The 26,712-nt window shown below is 37.8% G+C and overlaps 1 protein-coding gene across 2 annotated transcripts in view; it reads left to right on the top strand.

Annotated features, from left to right (window-relative positions):
• Positions 1-26,712, top strand: part of SLC22A3 (solute carrier family 22 member 3) — a 120,472-nt gene that overhangs the window by 67,672 nt on the left and 26,088 nt on the right. For both annotated transcript variants that reach the window (XM_020986742.2, XM_020986741.2), the window contains exons 4-5: positions 2,775-2,943; positions 3,801-3,918. In XM_020986742.2, coding sequence (XP_020842401.1) covers positions 2,775-2,943; positions 3,801-3,918 — 287 coding nt within the window. The remainder of the gene's footprint in view (positions 1-2,774; positions 2,944-3,800; positions 3,919-26,712) is intronic.

Below are 26,712 nucleotides of genomic sequence, written 5' to 3'. Positions count from 1 at the left end.
ACCCAAAATAAAATCTCCAAGGAACATTATAGCCAAATTTCAGAATTATCAGGTCAAGGGAAAAATACTTCAAGAGGGCAGAAAAAAAGAATTCAGATATCAGGGAGCCACAATCAGCATTACATAGGACTTAGCAGCTGCAACATTTAAGTATTGGAGGTCATGGAACATGATATTCCGGAAGACAAAGGAGGTAGGATTACAACCAAGAATCACCTACCCAGTGAAATTAAGCATAATTCTTCAAGGGAAAAATATGGTCATTCAATGAAATAGCAAGATTTCAAGATTTCATAAGGAAAAGGCCAAAATTAAACAAAAAATTTGACCTCCAATATCAAGACCCAAGAGAAGCCTAAACAGATTAAATGGGAAAAGAAAACCAGGGATTCAATAGAGCTAAACTGTTTACATCCCTACATAGGAAGATGATACTTGTAATTCTTAAAAATTGTATCACTAATAATACAGCTAGAAGGCATGTATACAAAGACAGAGGGTATGGGTATAAGGTGAATTTGAGAGAATGACATAAAAAAGAAGGGATGAAAAAGAGGAGTACACTGGGTGAAGAAGGAAGGGAGAGATAGAACAGGGTAAATTATTTCACATGAAGAAGCCTGAAAGAACTAATTGTAGTGGAAGGAAAGATGGGAGGGTGGGTGATGAATATTGCTTGAACCTTATTCTCATCAGTATTGGCTCAAAGAGAGTATACAATCAGTTGAATATAGAAATTGATCTTACTCAATAGGGAAGTAGGAGAGGAAGAGATTAAGTAAAGGGTGGGGACTGAAAGAAGGGAGAGGAGATCGGGGGAAGTGGTAGACAGAAGCAAAACACTGGTGAGAAGGGAAAGGGTGAAAGGTGAGCGAGTACAAATAGGAGAAATAATAGTATGGAAGGAAATACACAGTAATCATAACTGTGATATTGAATCCTCTTTTTATGTTGTGCTGTGTATGTGGAAATGTTCTTTTCTTTTGTCTTCTTGTATTTAAGTTCAAATTGGATAAAAACTAAATTTTAAAAAAAAGAATAGATACAACAAGGGCAGAAGAAATAATAAGGCAATGTGTTAATAAACCACACATCAGCCCCAGTTGGGAGAGTAAGCCACTTGGTGCTACCTCCTTCTTGCTGCCTGGAGAGATGCTAGTCAGTGCCTTTTGTAAGCACATTCATTTTCTGCTCAGAGGCCAATTAAAAGGCTTTTCTTCACCACTCAGTAAGTGAACAGAAATAGTCATAGAATATCTGCACATACTCTGAAGTAGAAAGTCAGATTCATGATATGTCATCATGGTTCCTCAATACTCCACATAGGCTTGTAGAAGGCAAGGCTCCTTGTGGACATTCTAAGAACGGGGCCCTTGTTGGCCAAATCGCTCGTTATATAAGGAATTCTAGGAATTAGGGTTATGGGTAAAGAATGGTAGAGAGCATTTGGGTGGAGTGGAGGCAGAAGCAGAAGTAATATTGTCATCACATAATACCATAGATCACCAGGATGGAAAGAACAAGTCATATTGGACAAACCTCACTTTTTTGATAGATTAGTAGATCACAAGAAATGTTGTAGATATAGTTAACTTAGATTTTTAGTCTCTCCTACTCTTAGAAAAGATTCTAAGGATATGTGGGCTAGAAAATAGGGGTTTGCTACATTGGGAACTAATTGAAAGAGGGGAGTCTTGCTCATGTGTGAACTGGACTATTGGGCCTTTGAAGTTCTTTGTACTTCTGGGACCCTGTGATTCCTTCACCTGGTAAGGGAGATGACTCCCAAAAGACATTGTGAATCAACACCCAGGCTAATATGAAGAATATGAGAGAGAAGGATGTCTAGACATTGCAAGCAAAAAGCAGTTGAGAAGAGAATGATTCTGCAGAGCATGAGTCCCAGCTAAGGTAGATCATCCCCAAAGCATTTATAAATGAAGCTGGAAGGAGAACAAAAATAAATGTGAAATGGAATAGTTTCGGTGTTAATACAATCAATTCTTTATCTTTAGTGACAGTGAAATATTGACATTTGGCTCCTACCCTCAGTAGTCAGTGGCACCTACATAAGGACATAGAATGGCATTTATAAAGATTAAATTCAGAAGAATAGCTGAACCTGAGTTGGAACCTGAGCTGAACTTAACATGGAAAGTTATTTTAAAGGCATCCACTTTCCAAGATTATCTCAAAGAGAGAAAGATTCCAAGAAAAGAAAAAGATAATTTATGATATTATTACCCAAAAGAGTGACTGAGAAGACAGTAGCAATTAGCAATGCATATGCCTATTTTCTCATCTTTTTAAAATAGTTCATTTATCAAGGTCATCCCTGTGAAAACATGAGAAAGTAAGAAGTATGCTCTCATGTTAGGGCAGGTAGGTGGCACAGTGGATAGAGTATTGTGCTTGGAATCATAAAGACTCATATTCATGAGTTCAAATCTGGGCTCAGACATTTAAAAGATGTGTGACCCAGGGCAAGTCACTTAACCTCAATTGCTTCCAAAAAAAAATTGAGGTAATACTATTTTGACTACCAATCTTATAAAATTGTGAATTGCAAAGTTGTACATAGACACAGATTGTTATTTACCCGCAAACCATTTTGTTCATGATTTCATTGGTTGTGGTGGTTCTAATGCCACCAAAAAAAAATAACCCCAACAAACTAATATACATCTAGCACCTAATGGATGTTATTGGTCTAATATATATTCTGTAGAATAGTGCCTTTTCATTGTTAACCTCTTTTGTTTTTCTCTCTTTAGTGACAGAAATGGTTGGTTCAAAACAGAGAAGAATTGTAGGAATTGTGATTCAAATATTCTTCACCTTTGGAATTATAATTATCCCTGGGATCGCCTACCTTATCCCCAGATGGCAAGGGATCCAGCTAGCCATCACACTGCCCAACTTTCTGTTCCTTCTCTATTACTGGTAATACGGTCATGGTCATTGTTATAGTTATATGTTCTTTATGGTGGTACAACACTTTGGAGTCAGACTCATAATGTAACCAAAAGTAATAGAGATTTTCCAAATTCTTCAAAAATGTGTCCTGGGTTTGAAATGCTGAAAATTAGCTAAGGTCACTTTGTTATAAGTTGGCTTTTCAAAAAGCATAAAATGACAAATGAAGGCTTGTGTCACATTTAGTTGTTTCACAAAATCTTACAAAATGACAGTATTAATCATTAAAAAAGAACGTTCAAATCAAACAAGTGGATGATTCTCTTTGTAATTTGATGAATCTGTGATCTTATTGGTGTGGATAAATTTCCTCCAGTAACTGCAGACCATTCAGAATTAATCTGTCATCTAAGACAATATTAAAGAAAAGTTAACAGATTAACAATTAGAAATTCATATAGAGTAGAATAAATTATTAATAGCTTATTTAATTATTAGTTACTAAGAGTTCATTCTGATCCACTTCTTCAAGCTTTCCTTCTTGGAGAGACAAGGATAGGGAGATAAGACTGCTTCATTTCCTTGAGTTTCTTCAATTTATAGAATTTATCAAATGCTTTATCATTTAGTGTGTCATCAAAAAGTCATCAAATAAGTATGATTTTCCAAATATAAGCTGGTAGGAAATATCAGTCAGTGAAATTTTCCTTAAGCTGCTTATTACCAGACCCTCAGAATCTTCAGAATTTGCATTTTGGGTTCTTGGTTGGTTGGTTTTTTAGCTGATAGCAAGATCTCATTTGAAGAGGGGGGAAAAAAGAAAGCATAAACATCAAAATTTTGAAAAGTCTAGACATATGTCACCAACTTCCTTGCTTTGCCAGGGTGGTTCCTGAATCCCCCAGATGGCTAATCACTCGGAAGGAAGGAGAAAAGGCCTTGAAAATTCTGCAGAGCATTGCCAAGTACAATGGGAAATATCTCTCACCAAATTACTCAGAGGTAATTCTATTTTATTTTTCATAGTACATCCGGTTAAAATCAACAGATTTGTTTTCATGACACCTGTGTATTTGATAAAAATGATTTTAGGCAGTAAAATAATTGTTCAAATGTCTGACTGAATTGTTTATTTTGACTTGATCTAAAAAAAAGGTTCAAAGGGATTAAAAGAGGATTAAAAGGTTTAAAAAGAGGGTTTAACGTTAAAGAAGAAATATTCTGTTAAGTTGTATTAGCTTTTTGTTTATGGTCAGCTGGTAACAGTTCCATGCTTTGATGTTACCATTATTTCCTTGGACACATATCATTACATAATAGATTTTTATTGACTGTACAATTTATACTTATGACCTATTGTTGACATAATAGTTAGGGTAAGAATTTTTCTTTAAACTTAACGAAAAACAACATTTATCAGAGAGATTTTTTGGAACAGTAAAGTAAACTTTCAGTCTTTGGATTTATATGTGTTCATTCATATACTCCACAGATGTTTATTGAGTACCATGCGTTTGTACAGCATTGTCCTAATTGTCTTTGGTGGGAGTTATGAAAACAATGGAAGAAATAGGCTTTTTGGAGAGTGTATAATCCAACTGAGATGAGATACACGCACATCAATCAATCCACAAGAATATCTTAATCACTTACTATGTACCAGGTACTGTGCTTAGCACTAGGTATGCAGGGAAAGATCAAGAAGAGTCCCAGAACACATGCCCACAAGGACTTGACATTCTAATGGGGAGAGTGTGTGCGCATGCACACACACACACACACACACACACACATATGCATGTGTATGTATAATATACCCCATATATAAACAAGTGTGTGTATATATATATATATATATATATATATATATATATATATATATGAGTGTATGTATGAGCATACACAGATATACGCGTGTGTGTGTATGCACACAGGATCTTCCAAAGGTCTTAGTGCATTATATCGACGTACATATTTGTATATGTTAGCACATACTTGACAAATACAGAGTAGATGGCAGTGGGCCTTAGAGGAGGAAGCATTAACAGCAGTGGGGACAAGAAGAGGTCTCTTGAAGGTGATAGAACTTGATCTGAGTCCTAAAGAAAGCTGAGGGTAGAAGGGAGAGGATTCCAGGCATGCAGGACAGCTGGTACAAAGGAAGGAAAACATAGAGCTTCCTATGTGAAGAATAGCAAGTAAGCCAGCGTGGCTAGGTCGTAGAATATATAGAGGAGGAGTAATATGTTAAATGTTAAAAGACTGTAAAGACAGGAAGGGACCAGAAGGTAAACAATTTCAAGTGATGGATAAAGGTGCTTATATTTGATCTTATCAGTTATAGGGAGCCATTGGAAACAACCAGAGAATAAATATCAGGCAACGTGTAAAGAAGTGTGTGATAATAAGCTATAGGCTCTTGGGGAGTACAAACTCGGGGAAAACAAAGGGAATGAAAGATCATTGGATGGTGGGATTAGTCAGGTAAGTTTTCTTGGAATTCATGAATCTTGACGTGTCTGCTAGGGTCAAATAGTGTTGTTCATTTAGTAAGATATTTCTACCAAGAGAAGCTTTTGTTGGTCAGGTTTCTTTTTTCCTATTTGGCTCAGACTACTTTAGGTGTCTACTTTACATCTGTCTTTCAAATTACATTTAACTGGGAATTGGCCGATCATATATGAACTTAGGATTCTGCTGACTGACAAATTAAAGTATCTGTTACAATGGGAATTTTGAGGCACCTTTAGCGTTTGTCAATAATAAAAGGCATTCATTAATCCCTAAGTATGGTTCCTTACGTGGACAAATTTAAGACCTTCTCACTACATAGTCATTAAACTAAACAACCTCACGGTCCATTCCTTCATTTTTGCCACCAACATAATTGCTACTGCTCATTGAGGCAGTGTGAGATTGTGGACTTGTCTTTGAGATTTGGCTATGATGCTTACTAACAGCATGATCTTGGACAATCCAATGTAATCTGTTTGAGTTTGTTTTCTAAATCATAAAATGGGGATAATTATACCTCTACTGCCTTAAAAGTGCTGTGTAAATGTGAGCTACTATTACTATTATTATAATTACCTCTGAATCAGTTGTGTAGCAATTTACATTCACTGTTAAGACCACCAATATGGATGCATGGGTCTGCCTTTCTGTAGTCACTACATGTCTTAAAACACTGCCTAATTTCCCCAAGTTAAAGATGTGTCAAGCCTAAACCAAAGTTGATTAGTTGTGCTGTCCTTGGATCAAACAGAAGCTTTTAAAAAACCCACTAAACTTTAGATGACTCATGGAATGAAATGCCTTTGGCAAAATATAGTGTGGTAGCAACTCGCTCACTTTTTCTTATGGTAAATGCTGCTGAGAGACTGTGTCCTAGACCAGATCCACTTCCTCTTGGCCATAATGTCCCTACTGAAAAGGAAAGGAGTAATTTTTGTGTCTTCTATGAAGTATCCACTGGTCCTACTTCTAAACTATGAAGTGCTATAAAGATGATTTATGAAGATGACTAATAGGGAAGTAATTATATTTTTTGGTGTGACTGTGCTTGTGAAATACTATGAACCATCAGGAAAATTGATGCTATCCCTTTCTGACCAGGTAGATGGATGATTTCATTTAAAAGTCAGATTTGAAAATAAAACTAAGCCTTCTTTAAGTTGAAGCAGTATGTCTGCAGCCTTTTTTGAGAGAGAGAATGAGAAAAAGACAGAGAGAAGATTTGTGATATAGAAATGCTAGGTAAACAAAGCATCTTCTTCTAGAATATATTATAGTACAAATTTATTATAAACTGCGTTGTTAAAGCCTAGATCAGGTCATACTAGCCACCAAAGCATGTTCTTTACATTCAAAGTGACGTTTAATGCATTTCTCTCACTGTTACAGAGCATGCCTTCAATAGAAAAGTTCCATTTGTCTCTAAATCCTAGAATTATAGTGTGACCATGCAAAATCTAAATGTAGGCTATCTCTTTATCAACCAGAAGACCCGGGTTCAAATCCTGCCCTGTGTGCAGTTAGATGGTAATTATACCCAAAGAAAGTAATAGTCTATATAATATCATATTAGTTCCTTGCATTATATTTGTATGATAATATTTGACATGCAGTGGAAAACCAGATTTTTCACATTTGGTTCATATCATTACATATGAAAATTTCAGATCGGTGTGAGAGAAAGAGGGCCGGACTTGGATTCACAGGAACTAAGTTTGAATCCTGGCCCTATGACTAACTCCCTAGAAAATCAGTTAACCTTTCTAGCCCTCAGATCTTTCAGATGTAAAATAGGGTAATTGATCTAGGTGGACTCTCAGGTCCATTCCATCTCTAGATATATGATCCTGTGACTCAAATAGCAGGTTGAAAATACTATGGAACTGCTGTCAACATGACAGAAAAGCATGTTTGTTTAACCTAAGAAATCATGAATGAAAATATTCTTAAAAGTTCTCATGGACTTCAGAAGAGAAAGTTCTATTTGTAATCAGGAGAGAGTTGCTACCTTTATAAGAACTTAAATCAAGGGGTTTTTCTTGGTGCCCTTTTATGCTACGTTAGATTATTCCTTATTGTGACATTCCTTGCATGGCCAACAAAATGGACTTTTTTGCCTTAAGAATGTGTCTTTTCTAACAATAAGGAGGAACTGATTGGCCAATTAAAATTACAGGAACCTTAGCAGGAGTGGCCAGGTAATACAGATTGTAATTAAATAAGAAAGGGGAACACAGAGCAAAGTATAAAGTGAGTCTTAGTTTTGGGAAATGTCTAGATTCTACAAAGGAAGTAGGGTCAAGGAGGATGGGAGATTTTTCAGAATTGAGTTCTGATATTGTGGTCAAAAATAAAGCTTATGAGAAAGAAAGGGGAGTAGGGCTAAAAAGCCAGCATTATTTGCAATCATGAAACACTGGAAACTTTCCCCATAAATTCCCAGTAAAATTTCCTAGCAAAACAAGAATATGCTGTTGCCACACTATTTAATACAGTAATTTTAAAAAAAGGTTTTCTATAGCAATAAGATAAAAACAATTAAGTAAATGAGCATTGGTGAAGAGGAGGCAATATGAATTATAGACAATATGAATTTACTTGGGGAATAGTGCAGAAAATCAGCAAAGAAGCTAGTCAAGATCTCGACTACAACAGGTAAATTGTGAACAGTAAAATGACCAAAAATTAATTAAAAATCGAATGCTTAATGAATCTGAGGTGTTTCTTACAGCACTTTCTTGTGTTGCATTGTGCAACTTCACTGAAGCCTTGGTACTGAACACACAGCATGCACGCTTTGCACTGCTCATGCCATAATGCCATGCAATTCCAATGAACACTGCTGAAACTTGAAAAGGGGTCACAAGTGGAAAAAGTTTAAGATGCCCTAAAGTCAAACTGCTTCACTTTACTGCTGAGGAAAGAGAAGCCCAGAGATTTTAAATGACTTGGCCAAGATCAAACAGCTAGTAAGTGGTGAAACCAAATTCAAATCCAGGTCTCCTAAATCTAGTTAGTGCTTTTCCATTATAACATTACAACTTCTTTATTTTTAAATTAGCGATTTGAATGAAGGCATAGAGAATGCTTACCAGATTTTTAGATAACACAATGGGTTATGTGTACTGCATGAAAGAATCAGCGTCCAAAAGAATCATCCATACACCATCCTCTCAAGGAGACCAATTGTTAATAAAATGAAACTTACTTTGATCCAGAGATGTGGTTTTTATTAGGGTATAAAAGTCCTATTGTGGAAATGCTGAGGGAGATCTCAAGCTCTTCTCTGATTTGTAGTCTCACTAGGTTACTGAGAAGTTAAGTAATTTGCTTAAGGTCATACAGTATGTATCAGAGGGCAGAAGTCAAACCAAGGTCTTTTTAACTACAAGGTCAACCTTCCATTTCCTGGGCTAAACTGCCTTCCCTAAGATGAAATTTAATAGGAATAAATGTTAATTCTGTGACTGTACAAATAAAGGCTACAGAATGAGACAATGGATCATGAAAAAAAAAGCTGAGGGTTTGGATAGACGGAAAGCTCAGTGTGAGTCAACAGTGTAATGTGGCAGCTCAAACAATCTAATGCTGTTTTAAGTTGCATTGATGAAAGGATTGTGTCCTAAGGCAGAGATAATAGTCCCACTGTGCTCTGCCCTAGTACAAGCCTAACTGGAGTATTGTGTTCAGTTTCTGGTGCCATATTTTAGAAAGGATGATGACACATTGTAGGTGGGGCTGAGGAGAAAGGACATACCTAAAAGCATAGAAACTAGCCTGAACAAACTCATGGAGGTGGGTGGTAGAAAGTCACATAATGGGTTCAACAAGTAGATCAGTTTGGTTGGGCTCTACAATGCATGAGGTCGAGTGAGATCATTCTGCAAAAATTGATTGGAAGCAGATTATGAAGTATTTCAAATGCCAAAAGAAAAGTTTATATTTGATTATAGAGGCAATAGGGAGCTATGGAGATTTCTAAAACTAAAAAGTGACAGTCAGACCCATGCTTTGCTAATAGGCAGCATTTACACAGCTATTTAGAGTTTGCAAAACACCTTTTTTGATACTCACCACTACCCTATGAAGTAAATGTTATTATTATCCTCATTTTACAGATGAGGAAACTAAGGCCAAGAAGTTAACTGGCCTGCGTAGGGGTCACACGGCTAGGAAATTACTGAGGCAGAATTTGAACCCAGATCTTCCAAGCTTCAGGTTCAACATACTATCTATTGTACCACTTCAGGAATATCTCATTGTATGGAGGACAGAATGGAGAGAAACACTATTGGCAGTTAATCTGAAGGTCCTGCCACCCAATACTAACGCTGTTCAAATGAATTACTTTTGTTTAATCAAGACAATATTGAATAAAAAGGAAAAGAGGTGCCTATGAAAATGAAATGAAGACAGAATTAAAGTAAGTAGTCTGTCAGAAGGAGATAGATCAAAAAGACCTTCCTCGTGCTCATTCCCCAGAGTTCTGTGACTGAATACTAAGTTGGCATCCCATTACAACAAGCACAACCAGAATAGCTCCTAGGAGAGTTTAACCATGAATGGATGTTGGGAAAAGGGGAGTTCCAAAATTCCTAACACTTTCCACCTTTGTAGTGTGGGCAGCAGAATCAGACTTACTGGTTGACCATGAAGATTTTTAGAACTCCTTACCATGCAGTAGGACATTAGGACATCTTTCTCCCATTCACCCCATTCTTGTATCTCTACAATGTACTGCTCAGTGTATGCTGACTTATACACTGATATATTCGATAGTACGTTTTTTCTAAATTTCAACTGTAACATTTCAAAGTAAGCTTTAAAATGTGTTCTGTTTCATCTAGAAAAAAAAGTAAACCAAAACTAGCCTCTATACTAACAAAGAATTCAACCTCAATTTTCTTTACACTAATGATTCATTTAAAATATTAGAAAGATTAGTTGTTGAACATCATGGTGATTGTGATGCAAACCTATTTGATTTACTTTGTCTACAAAATAACCTATTAAATACTGAAAATTTTAGTAATAAGAACTGACTTCCTCTCTCCTCTTTCTCTCTCCCTTCCCCTCCCCTCCCCTTCTTTTCTCTTTCTGTTTATACATACACATATTCTCATGCATACATGTGTGTATGTGTATTGTGTGTTTTTGTATACACACACATTTTAGGTAATACCAGTGAGGGAATAGGTATTTTTTTTTAATGTCCACAGGGTACATACCACTATACTACATTCTTGGTAATCTCTCTGACTTCCCCATTTAGAGAGACAAAAGTTCTTAGTTCTTGACTGGCTTCTGTATTACTGGCTGAGTATCTTTTCTTTAAAAATGAAAAAAAATTCCTCTCTATATGTATGTATGTATAAATATATATGTACATATGTGTGTATATATGTATCCTGTGTATATGTGTATAGAGGGGTGTGTGTGTGTGTGTGTGTGTGTGTGTGTGTGTGTGTGTGTGTGTATAGACCTAACCTGCAGCCTCAGTGACAAAGCTAAAACTTCAGAAGAACCTAGGTATTTGTCATTGAAGTTGCTTCTGGTAACTACCTTATATATATATTTGAATTTATCAACTTTATATTTATGCTGCACTTATTTATTTATACATTTATTTATGTGCTTATTGTCTCCCTCATCAGAATGTAAGCTTCTATTGAGTAGGGATTATTTCAGTCTTTGTATTTGTATCCCCAGCACCTTGTTCAATGCCTGGCACATAGTAAATGCTTAATAAATATTTGTTGATTGGTTAGAAAAAGATAGGAGCTAGACCATAAATCATTTCAAGTCTCTGTGCATAGCCTGGAAATTGACTAGCAAGGACGAAAGTTGTACTTAGATGAAGACTATGAATAACTAATCAGAAATTACCTATAATATGGAGGAAAAAGTATTAGGACCACAATTAGCACAAGCCCAATTTTAGATGTTGGGGTTAGGTGAAGAAGGCTGTGAAGGTACAGCTAAAAAGCAAAAGCTAAAGAGAATAAAGTGAGGGACTTCTCCCAGGTGGTAGCTTATTATTGGAGAAATATCCACCCCGGCTACCTTTTTTTCCCCTTTGGGATGATAGAAATACAAGGGAAAATAATGACAAACAATGAGATAATGATAAATAGCAATAATAGCTAGCATTTATATAATGCCTTAAGGTTTGCAAAGCGCTATAAGAGTTTTATCTCATTTGATCCTCACAACCCTGAGAAGTAGCTGCTTTTATTATCTCCATTTTACAGATGAGATAACTGAGGCAGACAGAATTTACAGCTGGTAAATTCCTGAGGCAGGTCTTGAACTCAGATTTTCCTGTCTCCCGGTTCAGTGCTGTATCTCCTGTACCACCTAGACCCATGTATCAGATGACAGGATAGAAAGCTTCTGGCCAAGTGATCCATGGCCCAATATATCACGCGTGGTAGCAACAGGTTTCAGTGGAAAGAGTACTGAACTTGGGAGTCCCGTGCCTTGAGTTCAATGACCAGTTTTGCCACACTGTTCTGAGTTTGAATCTTAGCATATGTACTCACTTCACTTCTCTGGGCCTCAGTCTCCCTGAATATAAAATGAGAAAACTAGACCATATGAGCTTTTAGATTTCATCACACTCTAGATCTATCCTACTTTCCATCTAATCATGTACCAGAGAATCAGAACTGCAAAAGCCTGAAATTAGGAAAAATAAACTCAATAGAAAAGTTACCATGATTTCCCCTTTAGAGTCATACTGTGTTTGAACTGTTTGAGTGAATAATAGAAGACAATTATAATAGCAAAAAAAGAAACTGATTGAGAGAATGCCCTGAGAATTTCCCAGATTGTAGAAGTATCTGGGAAATAAAGATCCCAAAATATGTGAGAGAGTTGCAGTTTGTCTCAAATAGGAGAACTTTTTCAGACCCTTTTCTTTTTTTGGGGGGGAGGGGTTTGTTTTTTGGTTTTTTGGCTAGGCAATGGGGTTAAGTGACTTGCCCAGGGTCACACAGCTAGTAAGTGTTATGTGTCTGAGGTCGGATTTGAACTCAGGTCCTTCTGAATTCAGGGCTGGTGCTCTATCCACTTCGCCACCTAGCTGCCCCCAGACCCTTTTCAAGGAGGAGAGTTAGGAAAAGGAGGCTGGAGCTAACAACTCAGCTTTTTGTAAAAGGAGTTTTCCTCTTCTCCATCAGTGGTAATAGAAGAGGGAACTCCAGATCCACAGAGTGGGTCATGAAACAGCTGGAGTTCTGTGGCCCCCATTTTGTGCACTCACTCATTTGTGATGGGTAAACTTGACCTTAAAATAAAAACATTTTTGAATGGTACAAATCAGATGTAGTCAGTCAATAAAATTGAGTACCAATTGTGTGCACAGCAAATGTGAAGTTAGGGCAGATGTTTCCTTGGGACTCTTGTAGAAGCTGGGAATGCCCTGGAAACAACTTTAAAGATCTCTTACATTTCTGCTTATTTAATAAAATGAAACAGAGCATAACATATAGTGATGTTTCATTGACCTTGAAATCAGTTTTCCACATTGCAACAGTTCAAAGAGTTGAGCAACATTTGAATACAGTCATCTCATTATCTTAAAAAGTGACTCTTTGTTTTCCTTTCTACTTAGGCTTCAAAGCTCACACTATTCCTTAGTCTGGGTCTTAAGGAAAGATTGAGGGAAATCGGGAAAGTCTAGAACTGACATTGCAAGGTGACTAGCAGATTGCCAAATTTTGCTGCTTTTCTATATAGTCTATTCATAGTCAATTCTACACAGAATTCTCCTTTTGTATAAAAATGAAATTGGAGAGTCTACCACATATGCTGTCTTCCTGAAATTTTGTAAAGCACTTTGATAATATAATTTGACTGAAAACATTCCCTTCATAAACTTCAACAAGTCAACAAACTTCTGTCACAGAAACATTTTTTTAAAAAAATAATCAGATGGAAATGTATTTTGCATGACTACACATATATAATCTATGTCAAATTGCTTGCCTTCTCACTGGGGAGGGGGAAGAGAATTTGGAATTCAAAATTTGAAAAAAAAAGAATGTTAAAATTGTTCTTACATGTAATTGGGGGAAAAATAAAATATTAAATAAAAAATAAAAATAATTATAGATAGCAAAGTGTTATTGGCAAAGAGCCTGCCCCTAAGCCAGGAAGACCTGGATTCAGGTCTTGCTTCTGACTGGATGCCACTTGCTAAGTCACTTAACTTTTCAGTGCTCTAGCTACCTTTCTAAGACTCCAAGTTGTAGAGACGGTGTCAGCCTACATTGGTTGAAAGAATTTCATCACCTGGAAGTTACTTGTTGCAGTAAAATCACAGATCTGCCCCTAGCCTGATCCCTATTGAAGAAAATTCAAATCAGATCATATGCTTTGCCTGGGGGCCCATATGTCTAGCAGACTAGCCAATGTGAATTCAGTGTAGGCCATTTCAAGTCCATTTTACAGTATTGTCACAGGTGACTAACAAAAAAATCAGATTACCCATAAATTTATATTTATATAAATTTACTTTTTTGAAAAGTCTTCAAAGGATGCCCAGTTTCAGAAGGATTCCCCAGGGACCCCAAAACAATGATTTCCTTTCCTTTGCCTTCCCTACATTTCATATCCTCTCAATTTCTGCCTCATTTTTAAAAGTTTTTTAAGGATTTAAATTTTGTTAGCAATTTTCAGCTTAAATATAGCTTGTTAACTAACCTAATCTATACTTTCATCTATGTTATTTTATTAGAACAAAAAATCATTTTTCCACATTATTAGGTAGGAAATATTTAAGATTAATGTGTAGTTAATTATTCTGGGTTGGGAGAACATTTCAGAATATTTTACCCTGGGCATTGCTAGTGTATAATTAAAAACGGAATCCTGGATAATTTGGAAAACACTAGTTGCAGTTTAGACCAGTCTAGCTGTTAACTATGGCATTAAACATGTGTTTACAGAAATGTAATGAAGAAAGCCTTATTGTCTGTTAGCTCAGTATAGTGTTACTTTACACGATTCGTTAGACAGCTAGATGTCATAATGAATTGAACTCTGGCCTTAGAATCAGAAAGACCTGACTCAAAATTCTTCCTCGAGTACTTTCTAGCTGTGTGACCTTGAGGAAAATCATTTAACTCCAGTTTTCTCATCTGTAAAACGGGGGTGGGCACTCATCTCCCAAGATTCTTGTAAGGATTAAATGAAGCACTTGGCAAGCCTTAAAACATTATGTAAATATTAGCTGTTTGGAGGTTAGCTGTTAAAGTTTGGAGGTCGGGTTGGTATACTTTACCCTTTCTGTTAACTACAACTATTACATTTCGTACTTCTTCATAACAATTTCCTGTCTATCTGCCACCCCTCTAGGGAATTCTGTGCTTTTAACCATTAGGTTGTCTTCTACTTGAACAATAATTGACTTTATATCTTTCATTACTTACTCAGAATTAGTGAGGAAACTTTAGGTCCATAACTCTAATAGTGAAATGACTTCCAATTCCACACCTTTCTGGAAACTAAATTGAAGGGATTTGATGTTGTTTCTTTTTGACATTTTGAAGTCTTTGGCAAAGAGTTTTAATGGCATATATTTTTACCAAGTCTATGTTTTACCCATTTCCACTAATGTCCTATGATACCTGATCAGGGCATGTAGATAACCCCAGGGTTCAGGGGTCCAGTGGGATTCAAGTTATGTCAGCATCTAGCAGGCCTATGAAAAACTTGACGTATGAACCTGTCGACAGCCTCTTCTTTGTCCAAGTACTCCCCAGCCTAAGTTCAGGGAAATGAGCCTTAGCAAGAGAAGGCCGGCCACCACGTGACATTCTGTGTAAACTTAATGACAAGACTCTCATAGCCCAGTGGATCCAGGTATACTTTGGAAAGGTTTCTTACCTTTCTTGGTTTGTACACTGCTACCTAGGGCGACTCAAGCAGACTCTGTGTGAACTTTGTCAGTTGTAGGGGCATGCATAACAATGGATCACTGATCACTGGATATATTGAAGGGTTTTAGTTGACTGGATACAACAAATATAGAATGAAGCTAAAAGCACTTGAGAAACAGACAGAAGACAATATACAACTATTTGAGTATATGCAAGAAGTGAAAATACAGTGAATTCCAACATGTTATCTAATTCACTTCAACTTAACGTTTGATCTTTTCAGCCTCGTGCTTTTCATCTTAAAGCTTATCCATTCTGTTAAAGCAAACCAGTATTAACTACTTCTCCATCCAGGATATAGAGTTGTAAAATTATAGCGAGTTCCTGATAGGAAGTATCATGAAAGAAACCAGGGCATAATAGTTTATGTTTTGGAGCAATTTGCTGTGTGTGTTCAGGAGCTGCTGGGATTAATCACAGGAACAGACTCACCAAAACTCGGTCTGGTCCTGAAACAAGAAAACCCTAATCCTACAGTGAGGTTGGTAATTCCTACCAGATAAGGGCAACTCTTGAGATTTCTTCCTTTACTACCAAGTGAAGACCACAACTGAACAACAGAAGTTTTGCCTGCCTTGTCAAGAAATAGTTGTGTGGCTGATAGAAAAGAACCTGAATCTACCTTCTGGTAGAAGAATATGCACTAGCAGAGAGCAGTAGAAGGATCCAAGTAGGCAGTGACCAAGTCGCCTCCTGGACATAGGGAGACCTTTACGTTTCGTAAAGATAATAAAAATATCTGAAGCCACCAATGGAGAAGCAATTTCTGAAACAGTTGTTTGGGACCAGCAATGGGAACAAAATCCCCATATTTGGAAATGGAATTGGAAATTTTACATAGGTCTTTGGAAGATGATTCCTTATTTGAATTTCTCAATGTGGGTTTTTTTTTCCCCTCTACCATAATAAAACTTTATTCTATACTATTGTGAGCTGTGTATTTGCAACATGTACTATATGTACTCTCTAGAAATTTTTCCAGGTTTCCTTGGGTAGTAGCATATAAGCCAAAAAGAGTAAGAAATCTTCCTAAAACGCACTTCGATCTCTTGTACCATGAGAGTCTCTCTCATTGGGTTTACATACAGTGTCATGAAGTATACCTGTCTTTATCTATATCATATCCTCCAGATGATCTCTACGCTCCATGAGGGGAAGGAAAAAGCATTTATATAGTGCCTACTATGTGCCAGGCACTTAGCAAATAGCACTTTTTACAAATATTATTTAATTTGATCCTCACAGCAACCTTGGGAGGTATGTGCTATTGTTATTTCTATTTTCTAGTTGAGGAAACTGAAGCAGAGGTTAAATGACCTGTCCAGGGTCACACAGTGTCTAAGACTGGATTTGAAATCAGGTTTTCCTGATTCAAGTCTCAGAGGATACTCTGTGCCACAAGCTGCCTTCAGTGAGGGTAGGGGAGGAATTTCATCTAAACTATGTACAGTCTTCGTAAACTACAATAGTGATCTGAACATAGTAGGCTCTTTATGCCTGTTGAATTGACTAGTGAACAGGAGATGCATGGTCCAAGAATGTCAGAGAGCCCACTTGAGGTCCCTCTGAATAGTCTACTAGTTTATATTCTTCTTAGTGCCCCCCACTAGTATCTTTACTTGTTTCTGCCCAGTAGTTATAATCTGAAAATATTCTCAGAGCAAGACAATAGAATCTTAGCTGAGAGATGAACCCACAATCTCTTGAGGCTTTCGTTTCCTCATCTGTTAAATGGACGTGTTAGCCTAGCTGATCTCTAAGTTCTTGTCCTGCTCTAACTCCAAATCTTTTGGTCCTGTGACCTTAAGCTTCTACCCATAGAAACATATGCATCACAGTGAAGCAATAGAAGCTTGAAAATTGGAGGCAGAGAACTTGGATTCCAATCCTGGCCAAGCTTCTTACTACCTGTGTGACCTTGGGCAAATCATTTAATCTTTTAGGACTTCCATTCTTCATCTCTAAAGGGAAGGTATTAGATTTTAGGGTTCTTTCCAGCTCTACATCTAGATAGCACAAATATCTGGATCAATGAGAGAGACAGAGACAGACAAAAGGGAGAGAGGAAGAGAGAAATGAGGGCAGAGGGATAGAGACAGAGAAATAAAAAGATGGGGAGAGGGGGAAGACAGAGACAGAGAAATAGATAAGAGGGAGGGAGGGAAGGAGAGAGATGGGGGGCAGAGGGATAGAGACAGAGAAAGAGAGATGGGGAGAGGAGAGGAGAGACAGAGAGGAGAGAGGGTGGGGGAGAGAGATTGTGTGTGTGCGTATGTGTGTCAGAATGTATTAAGTGCTTACTATGTGGCAGGCACTGCATTAAGTGCTAGAGATATAAATACATGCAAGCAAGTCAGTCCCTGCCCCCAAGGAGCTTACATTCAGATGGAAAAAGACATAAAAGGAGAGCAAGAAAGGGAAATGAGAGTGAGGAGGTTAATATTCACTTATCTACATGGTATTGAAATGGCCGGGAAAGTGGCCTTGCTCCCAACAAGAAAATGAAAGCTCCCCTGTGAAAGGCAAATGGCAAGACCACCAACCTCTTCTGTGTCAAAATTACAACCTTATTCACTGAAAATAGGTTGACTGACTCCCTGAGGATTTTTAATCTTTCATTTCTGTGATAAATTATGTACTCGTTAATCTAAAATGCTACAGAATAGACCTCATTCCTTCTTCAGTGTCTCAAGTCTATGGATTTCTGGGGGCAGTGGGGGCTGGAAGAGCTTCTTCCCTGGCTCTCAGCTGAGAATCTCTGAGGTCCCTTTGAGTCCCAGAACTCTGGAACTGAAATTAGAAAGAATTCATGTGCTATAACCATACCTTTCTTTGAAAATTCAATAGAAGGCTAGGAGAAAATGGTTGTTGAGATCAGACTTTTTTGACTGTGAGTGTGGCTTTGGTTTTTATTTACATTTTCTTTTAAGTTACTCTTTGCTCTTCTGCTCTTTAAGCCGCATTTGATTTGTGAGACCTTAAGACCGTAAGTTTCTTGAGGGCAGGGACTGCCTTTTGCCTCTTTTTGTACCCCCAGCACTTAGCACAGTGCCTGGCACATAGTAGACACTGTTGTTATTGTTTGTTATTGTGTCATTTCAGTCATGTTTGACTCTCCATGACCCCCATTTGGAATTTTCTTGGCAAAAATACTGGAGTGGTTTGCCGTTTCCTTCACCAGCTCATTTTACAGATAAGGAAACTGAGGCAAAGGGGGTGAAGTGACTTGCCCAGGGTCAAACAGCTAATGTCTGAGGCCAAATTTGAATTCAGGTTTTCCTGACTCTAGGCCCGGCGCTCTATCTGCTGTACCACCTAGCTGCCCCAAAGTAGACACAACAAATATTTATTGAATTAATGAATAATGGAATGCTGCCCTACAGATTAGTTTCTTTACATGAGTCTTAATGCAGCTGATTAAATATCATAAGTACCAGAGCATGTATATTTTGTTTTTACATTCAATGTTTGAAACATTCTTATTTCAAATAATGAAGGCTGTTAATACTCTCAACTTTCTTCTTATTGTGAAGATTTTTATCACTGCATTTAACTATATTAATGGGGGATAAAGTATTATACTTAGTTTATATACTGTATCCCCCTAAAAGTTATTAGACTATTAATTTATCTGAGTCACTTGTATTGGATTTTAAAGCTTAAGAATTGTATGTCCCCTTCCCCCCTACCTGTCACCCTGCATGAACTTGGTCAATTCTTAATTTTGTTTTTAAGAAATGTTCACACACGTGACCTATGCTTCCCACAGCTGCAGCTGGTTAACCTTAGCTAATATCCAGGCTGCACTTTGGATCCCCCCATGGGACCCTTTGGATAAACGCACTTTTTGCTGTTCTAGGCAACATGCCCAGCAGAGTGTGGGATAAGGGAGGGAATCTCTCCACCTAGTCTCAAAACTAATGGCACCAAATATCTTCTCTCCGTCATATCTTAACAAAAGGGCTGGCTGAGGGCCCTAAATTGCCCACGTAATTTGTATTACAAACAGAAAAAACCCAAACCATTTAAATAGGCTGAAGTTCTCATGTTGATGTTAATGGGAGCATTTCTATTCCACTAAGTCACTTATGTGTTGAATATCAAAAGCAGTCTTTTGGAGTAAATTGAGGTGAACTTTTCTAAGGAACTAAAAAAATCATTTGGTAAAGTGTTGTTCTGGTATAGTTTGCACTAGCTGAGTTGTCTTTTCAAATTCCAAGGTGTTGCGAGTCTGTGATTTACATAGAGGACCAGGATAAAACCATCTCCATTCAGCAAGCTGGCCGAAGTTTTATGATGCCAGGACGCTTCTAGGAGTGAGGGATTTCTAGAAATTAGTGTTATCATGCATAGGGTGTTACTGGAAATTGGGCTTCAAGAAAAGCCATCTAATTTTGCTGATGACATTAATGTCTCTTTTTCTTTCCCTATCCGAGGTCACTGGTAAGTGCTTGAAAGACCTCTTGATAGTATGACTTTGAAAGGGACTAATAGAATATAAAAGAAAAAAAAAGTCTCCCACTTAAGAATTGTATGTCCCACACAGGCGCATGGTACATTATCCCCTGCCCAAAGAAGTCTCCAGCAAGGACCAAGTGTTACTCTTCTTTGTATCTCAGTGCCTAGCGCTGGGTTGTTCATAAAATAGGTACCTGATAATGATTTCTTGAATAAATGAATGAATGAATGCTAATATTAGTCTGTCAGATTAATTCCATTTTTATCCATTACCATTTTCATTATTGTCCCTAGATTATTCTGGTTATAGGAAAAGCAACCCTTTGAGTACCCATGTTTTCTCAACCATCAATAAGTAATGTATCCATTGCCATGTTTGTGAAAAATGATGCATTTCTGTATGGACCCTGCCTACTAATCCAAAAGATTAAGGTTATAGATATTTCTCATTTCAAAAAACCCAAATGTAAAAAAATAGGACTAGAGAATGACAATTCTTCGCACTAAAAGACTGGCAGAATACTTTAAAAGCAGCTCCCCTCATACGACAATACGTTTGCAGATTTTTCATCTAATATTCTGTACTCTATGTACTCGGTAAGTACTGCTTTTGTGCTTATATTCTAATTGGTATTAAGTTTTTCTGTTTACATGTCTACTTATTCTTACTAGATTGTAAGCCCCTTTAGGGCAGGGACCATTTCTTATTTAAATTTTGTGTTTTCTTCATTGCCTGCTGTAGCACATTGTGAATGGTGTTTGTTGAATGAATGCATGATGGATGAATCAATCAATTACTAACTGGGAGACTAAGGGTCAGTTTCCTCAATTGTAAGATGAAGGCTTAGACTAGATGAAATCTAAGCTCCCTTCCAACATCAAATCTATAAACCTGTTACCTAAACTATTCTGTGCATTAGTTGTCAGCTTGGAAGGAGATCTCTAGTAGACCCCAACCCCAACCCCCATTTCTGCCTCTGGTCTACCTCCAGTTGATCCCTCCTGCCTCATTATTTGGCTACCCAGAGCCATATCTCTGCCGGCTCCTGCTTGGTGTGAAACACCCCACCCTGGGCCTCTTGAGACATAGTATTATTACCTGCCATGAGTTTAGGTTTCAAGGAAGAACTTTGTACATTTTAGTCACCTGTCCCAATTGACCTCCATCACTAATGCTTTGTCTGAATTCATTCACCAGTGGTTAGCATATACTTCTTCATATTCTTCTCATTCCAGTGATTCTGAACCCCTGACTGCTGATGTACAAACCCTATTTTGCCATCCCCAACTGCCCATTCCCTTTCTCCTAACCCCCTTAACCCTACATCCCCCCCCAAAAATGTCCCTCTTCAGACAGGCCCTCTCCTCCCACAGTGCCCTCTAGAGTGCCTGATCTACAATTAAACTTTATTTCATCCTCCTTTTTCATTTCTTTCCATCTTCTGCCACTGAATGAAGCCTGGCTCCGTCCTGATAACATCGCATGAAGGACTGACTGCACTTTCATTCCTACTCTGACACACTGATTGCAGCAGGAGAATGGTAATAACTCCTTGCTCCAGGTTGTCATTTCACAGTTATCCTACTGCCACTGTTAAGCAGTCTCTCCTCATCTGAGGTTCATGCTGTCCAAAATTATCACCTGATCCAGATCCTGTTAGCAGTTATCTTGTGTGCCATCTTCCCACATTATCCCTCCTTGCTCAATGAGTTCAATGCCTGGTTCAGTCTTTCTCTCTATCCCAAATTCCTACCCTTATTCTAGAAGATTTCAATAAACATATTAATATTCCCTTAACTACCCTAATTTCCCAATTCCTCAATCAACTCAGTTCCTATGACCTGTTCTTCCATTCTACCTCATCTACACAGAGATCATTATACCCTTGAGTTTGCCATCACTCATAAGTGTTAACCATTTCTCTGTTGTTGAACTCCAGATTTCCTTTATCTGAGCAAAATCTTATATCATTTCATTTTTCCCTGGGCCTTACAACCCAACCCTGTTTTTTGTCCTCCCCATGACCATTAATGCTTCCACTCCTCAGCTCTTTCCCAGGCCATCACCCCTACTGGCTACACTTTCCCTTTTCAGTGCCTTGGCAAAATCCAACCACACTCAAACCCCTTTCTCCTCTTTTCCATTGCAAGTCATGCCAAATTCTAACCTCGGATTACTACGACCATCTGCCTCTTTCAGTCCTAGTCACATGCCACTGAATGAAGCTAGAGAAAAATCCCTGACCATGCTGACAAGGTCTGCCACAGAATTATGCTACATAATCTCAGCTGGGTTCTCACTGCAATAAAATGATCCTTTAACAACACTCTAATCAATTCATTTTCCTACTCATCACAGTGATTTTTCCAAACCTTCACATCTCTCCTCAGTCCTTCCATGGTTCCCCTCCCCCCAACCCTCCTAGCTGAAAACCTTGCCTTATAATTCCCTGAAAAAAATTGAAGACATTAGCTAAGAGTTCCACATTCTCATTGCTTCCTCATCTCACTTTACACATATGCCTTTATCTATTTCCTTCTTCATGTCTCACATGAAAAAGTAGCTCTTATCTTTGTCAAAGAAAATGATAGAGACATAAATACAAATATAGATACAAATATTGACATATATAGAGACATGTCTCTGTATGCATATATGTATGAATATACACACACAGAGGCTCTCTTCCTGTTTTGTTTCCTTAAAAAAACAAAACAACAACAACAACAACAACAAAACCCTCAATGGATACTCCCATGCCCACCAACTATTGTCCAATAGTTCTCCTATTTCTTTAATTTTATGCATTTAAAACCATTATTCTGAGAAAGAGAGCTTATGCATCACCACACTATTAAAGGGAAGGGGGTCATAGCACAAAAAATGGGAAGGAATCCCTGGTCTAGGATAAAGGTCTCAGTTCCATGTGGCTTATTTTCTCTACAAAGACAGAAGGCTTAAAAATACAGATTGTAAATAAATGTTATTAAAATGCCCTGAACACCCAGACCATCTGTTGATTGGCAAACTGGAGGGTATACTCCCAGGCATTTGAATCTACTATAACCAATTATGCACCTTTTTACCTCCTTCCCACCTTCACCTCACTTTCAGTTACAAAAAACAAACTCTGGATGCAATTAGAATGATTTTATCTTTATCTAGTAAACCATTGTTTGAAATGCAAATAATCAGTGAGAAAAAGTTTAAATAGAAGAGAAACGCTTGGTAATGGTCCATATTGTATGTGACAATAAAACAGAAAGGAGAAACAGAGATTGCAGTCAATTCACCATTGTTCCAGTGGGTTATAATTCAGTTGCTGTTGAAGTCTCTTAATAAGCCAAAATTCAAGTCAAGGAAAGAAAAACGCTCCAGCCATTAGAAGGTTCATTCAGAGTCTTTCAGGCTGCTTTATACCAATGAAATTCCAGGCCTAATCCCTATTCCCCAAATCAAGTTATGTTTTCTATTTTACTTAAAATTATATATGAAAACATAATGTAACTTCATTTCTAATTATTTATTAGACAGTTTTAAAAAGTACTTTATGGAATCAGAGTCTTTTAGTTGGAAGGGACCTCAGACAACTGATGAGATGTGGTTTGGGGTGGGTTGAGAGAGAGGAATTTAGGATGATGACATCTAGGTTGTAAGTCTGGGTAGTTGGGAGTATGGTGGTACATTCAACAGGGAAGGTAGAGGGAGGGCTTGGAGGAAAAGATAATAAGTTCAGTTTTGGACATGTTGAATTTAAGATGTTTAGGGGACATCCAGTTCAATATGTCTAAATAGGCTGTTGGAGATGTAAGCCTGGCTGTTGAGGCAAGAGAGAGATTAGGGCAGAACAAGTAGATCTGAGAGTCATTTGCATAGAGATGATAATTGACCATGGGAGCTGATGAGATTACCAAGTGAATTATTTTAGAGGAAGAAGAGAAGAAGGCCAAGAACAGAACCTTGGGGGATCCTCATGGTTAGTGGGCATGAAGTAGATGATGATCCGGCAGATAATCAGAAAGGTGGGAGGAGAACCAGGAGAGAACAGAGCAGGGTCAAGAAAATCTAAAAAGAAGAGAGAATCAAGGAGAGGAGAGTGATTGATAATGTTAAAGGCTACAGAGAGGTAAAGAAGGATGAGGATTGAAAACAGACCATTAGGTTTGGCAATCAAGAGATTATTAGTAACTTTGGAGAGAGCAGTTTGGTTGAACAAACTACAAAGGATTTTAAAAAGAATGAAAGGGAAGGAAGTGGAGATACCAATGATAGATGATCTTCTCAAGGAGTTGTCACAAAAGGGAGAACACAGTAGATAGCAGGGATGGGCACATCAGTTGAGGGCCTTTTGAAGATGAGGGAGACATGGGTATGACTGTAGGTAGTAAGAAAGCAGCCAGTAGGCAGGGAGATATATGAAGAGTAATGGGGAAAAAAGTATGATAGAACATCCTGCTAGAGAAACCAAATGGAAAGGGATCACTTGTGCATGTAAAGAGGGATTTGTCTTGGCGAGGAAAAGGGCCACCTCTTTATATAAGGTAGAGGTGAAGAAGAAGATGAAGGCATCTGAAACAGCTCCCAATTGATGAAGCTTGGCATGATCAATTCCACTCAACCAGTCCCTTAAAAGGAAAAGGAGGTGAAAAATATTCCTCACCCAAACTAGTCTCCACAATGACTTCTGTTGGACAGCACTTCTATGAGGTGGTTTCATTTAGGCAAATTAAAATCGGTCAGCAAGCATCTATTAAGCATCTAGTATGTGCCAGGCACTATGCTGCTAGCTGGGAATAAAAAGAAAAAAACAAAACCAAAAATAATCCCTGCTCTCAAGGAGTTCACAGTCTAATAGGAGAGATAAAATGCTAACAACTATGTCCAAACAAGATATATACAAGCAAAGTTGGAGAAAATCTCATAGGGAAGGCAGAAGATTCAGGAGGACTGGGAAAGGCTCTTTGCAGAAGGTGAGACTTTATTTGAGATTTGAAGGAAGCCAAGAGACCCAGATGAGGAGAGAGTCCTAGGCATGGGGGAGAACCAGAAGAAAGGCAAAAAGAACAGCAAGGAGACCAGTGTCACTGGATTACAGAGTAGGTAGAAGGGAATAAGATGTAAGAAGATGGGGTCTCTGACCTGGGGATGCCTTTGCTATTACTATCTCTTTTAATTACATTTTAATTAGATTCAGGTTAAGGATCCTGATTGAGAAATTGGAATTAAATTCTGTATCTTAGCTGAGTTTATTCAAGAAGGTGCCATTCACAGTACCAACTCTCAGTTCATTCTTTCCTTTCTCGTCACTGTTCTCATGTGGCATATGGTCAGAAAATATCACGTCCCCAAAGTCAGTTCATTTTTAAGCTACTAAAGCGTACTAAGATTTTTCGAACATGCTGTATTTGTTTATGGTATATAAATAAACAAACCAAGGGTGTTTTCAGGCTTTCCATAAACAATTCATTGAAAGCTTATAGCAATAAGCAAAACTTGAGTGAAATACTGTGCTAGCAGCCAAATGTTATTCCTAATGACTTTAGTCTCCCAGATAAATAAATAGGTCACTTTGAAAAAATTATCAGGAAAACATGTAGAGAAATTCTAAACAATGTTAAATTAATCAGAGGAACAATGAATAAAATGTTGCAGTGTCGTGTAGATTACCTTGTTTTGGGGAAGAATAGTAAAACCAATAGTTTTGGCAGAGTTAAAGGACAAGCAGGCGAGTGGAATGGGCAACAATGAGATGGAGTGAGTGAGATAGTGAACAACCCTAGGTGATACTCTTTGGGGTTTTTTAATGGAATTTGTGATTTCATTAGCAGAGGGAGGTATTGAGGAACCGTCCTTTGTCATTGCACATTAGCATCTCCCTTTTAACTTAGATTCTTAGAGAGGTGCCAGGGGACTTGAGAGGCTGAACAACTTGCCCAGGGTTATTCTGCCAGGAGACAGGACTGGAGTTCAGATGTTCCTGGTTCCAAGGCTAGATGTCAATCCACTATACCATGATGCCTGTCACTTTCCAATACCATCATCAATCATATTAACTGGTAACAAGCCTCAAAAAGGCAAAATGTTATCAATCTATTTTCTTTAGTTTTTCCCAGATAAAACTGGCATGATCCATTGGATCTTGAAATCCATTTCCAGGTGTGACAAAACATAAAAACAAGATTTACATCTCATATAGGACTTCTACTCCTTAAAAGAAAAATACTGTATAATGACCTTGGCTAAGGCTAATTAGGTTTTTACAACTCCATTTTTGTCCCTTGTACTTGTATCCCCAGTGCCTAGGACAGAGTAGGCACTTAACAAATAATTATTAATCGGTTGATTATCTTTGCTGCAATAGGTATTCTAGAGTACTCCAGTGGATTTATATCCTCATCAATTCAGGTATTCTCTCCAACAATGCCAATTGTAACCCATCCATGCCTTCCCAACCAATGTTATTTTTGTCTAGGTCCTCTTATAAATTTTCCCCAGTGGTTCTACCCAACATGGTGAAGAACTTCTAAAGTTCTGTTATTTTGAGGGTTCTAGTGCAAAGAGCAGCTAGATGGCTTAGAATGGCTAACTGGGAGTCAGGAAGACCCAAGTTGAAATTTGGCATCAGATTCAGCTGTGTGACCTTGACAAGTCACTTAACCGTGTTTGCCTTATTTTCCTCCTCTGAAAATTGAGCTGGAGAAGGAAATGGCAAAACACTCCAGTACTTTTGCTAAGAAAAACCCCAAAGTGGGTCACAGAGAATCAGTCAGACAAGACTGAAAATGACGGAACAAAAAAGTGCAAAACTCTGCCTACCCATGTCATCCATCATTCTTGCCACAAAGCATTTTCTCTTCCTATTATACAATTCTTTGATGA

Source organism: Phascolarctos cinereus, unplaced genomic scaffold (assembly GCF_003287225.1).
Source record: "Phascolarctos cinereus isolate Bilbo 61053 unplaced genomic scaffold, phaCin_HiC Scaffold_5;HRSCAF=322, whole genome shotgun sequence".
NCBI classification, from domain to species: Eukaryota; Metazoa; Chordata; class Mammalia; order Diprotodontia; family Phascolarctidae; genus Phascolarctos; species Phascolarctos cinereus.
The sequence above is the reverse complement of the archived record's forward strand: the minus strand, read 5'-3'. Positions and strand labels throughout refer to the sequence as shown.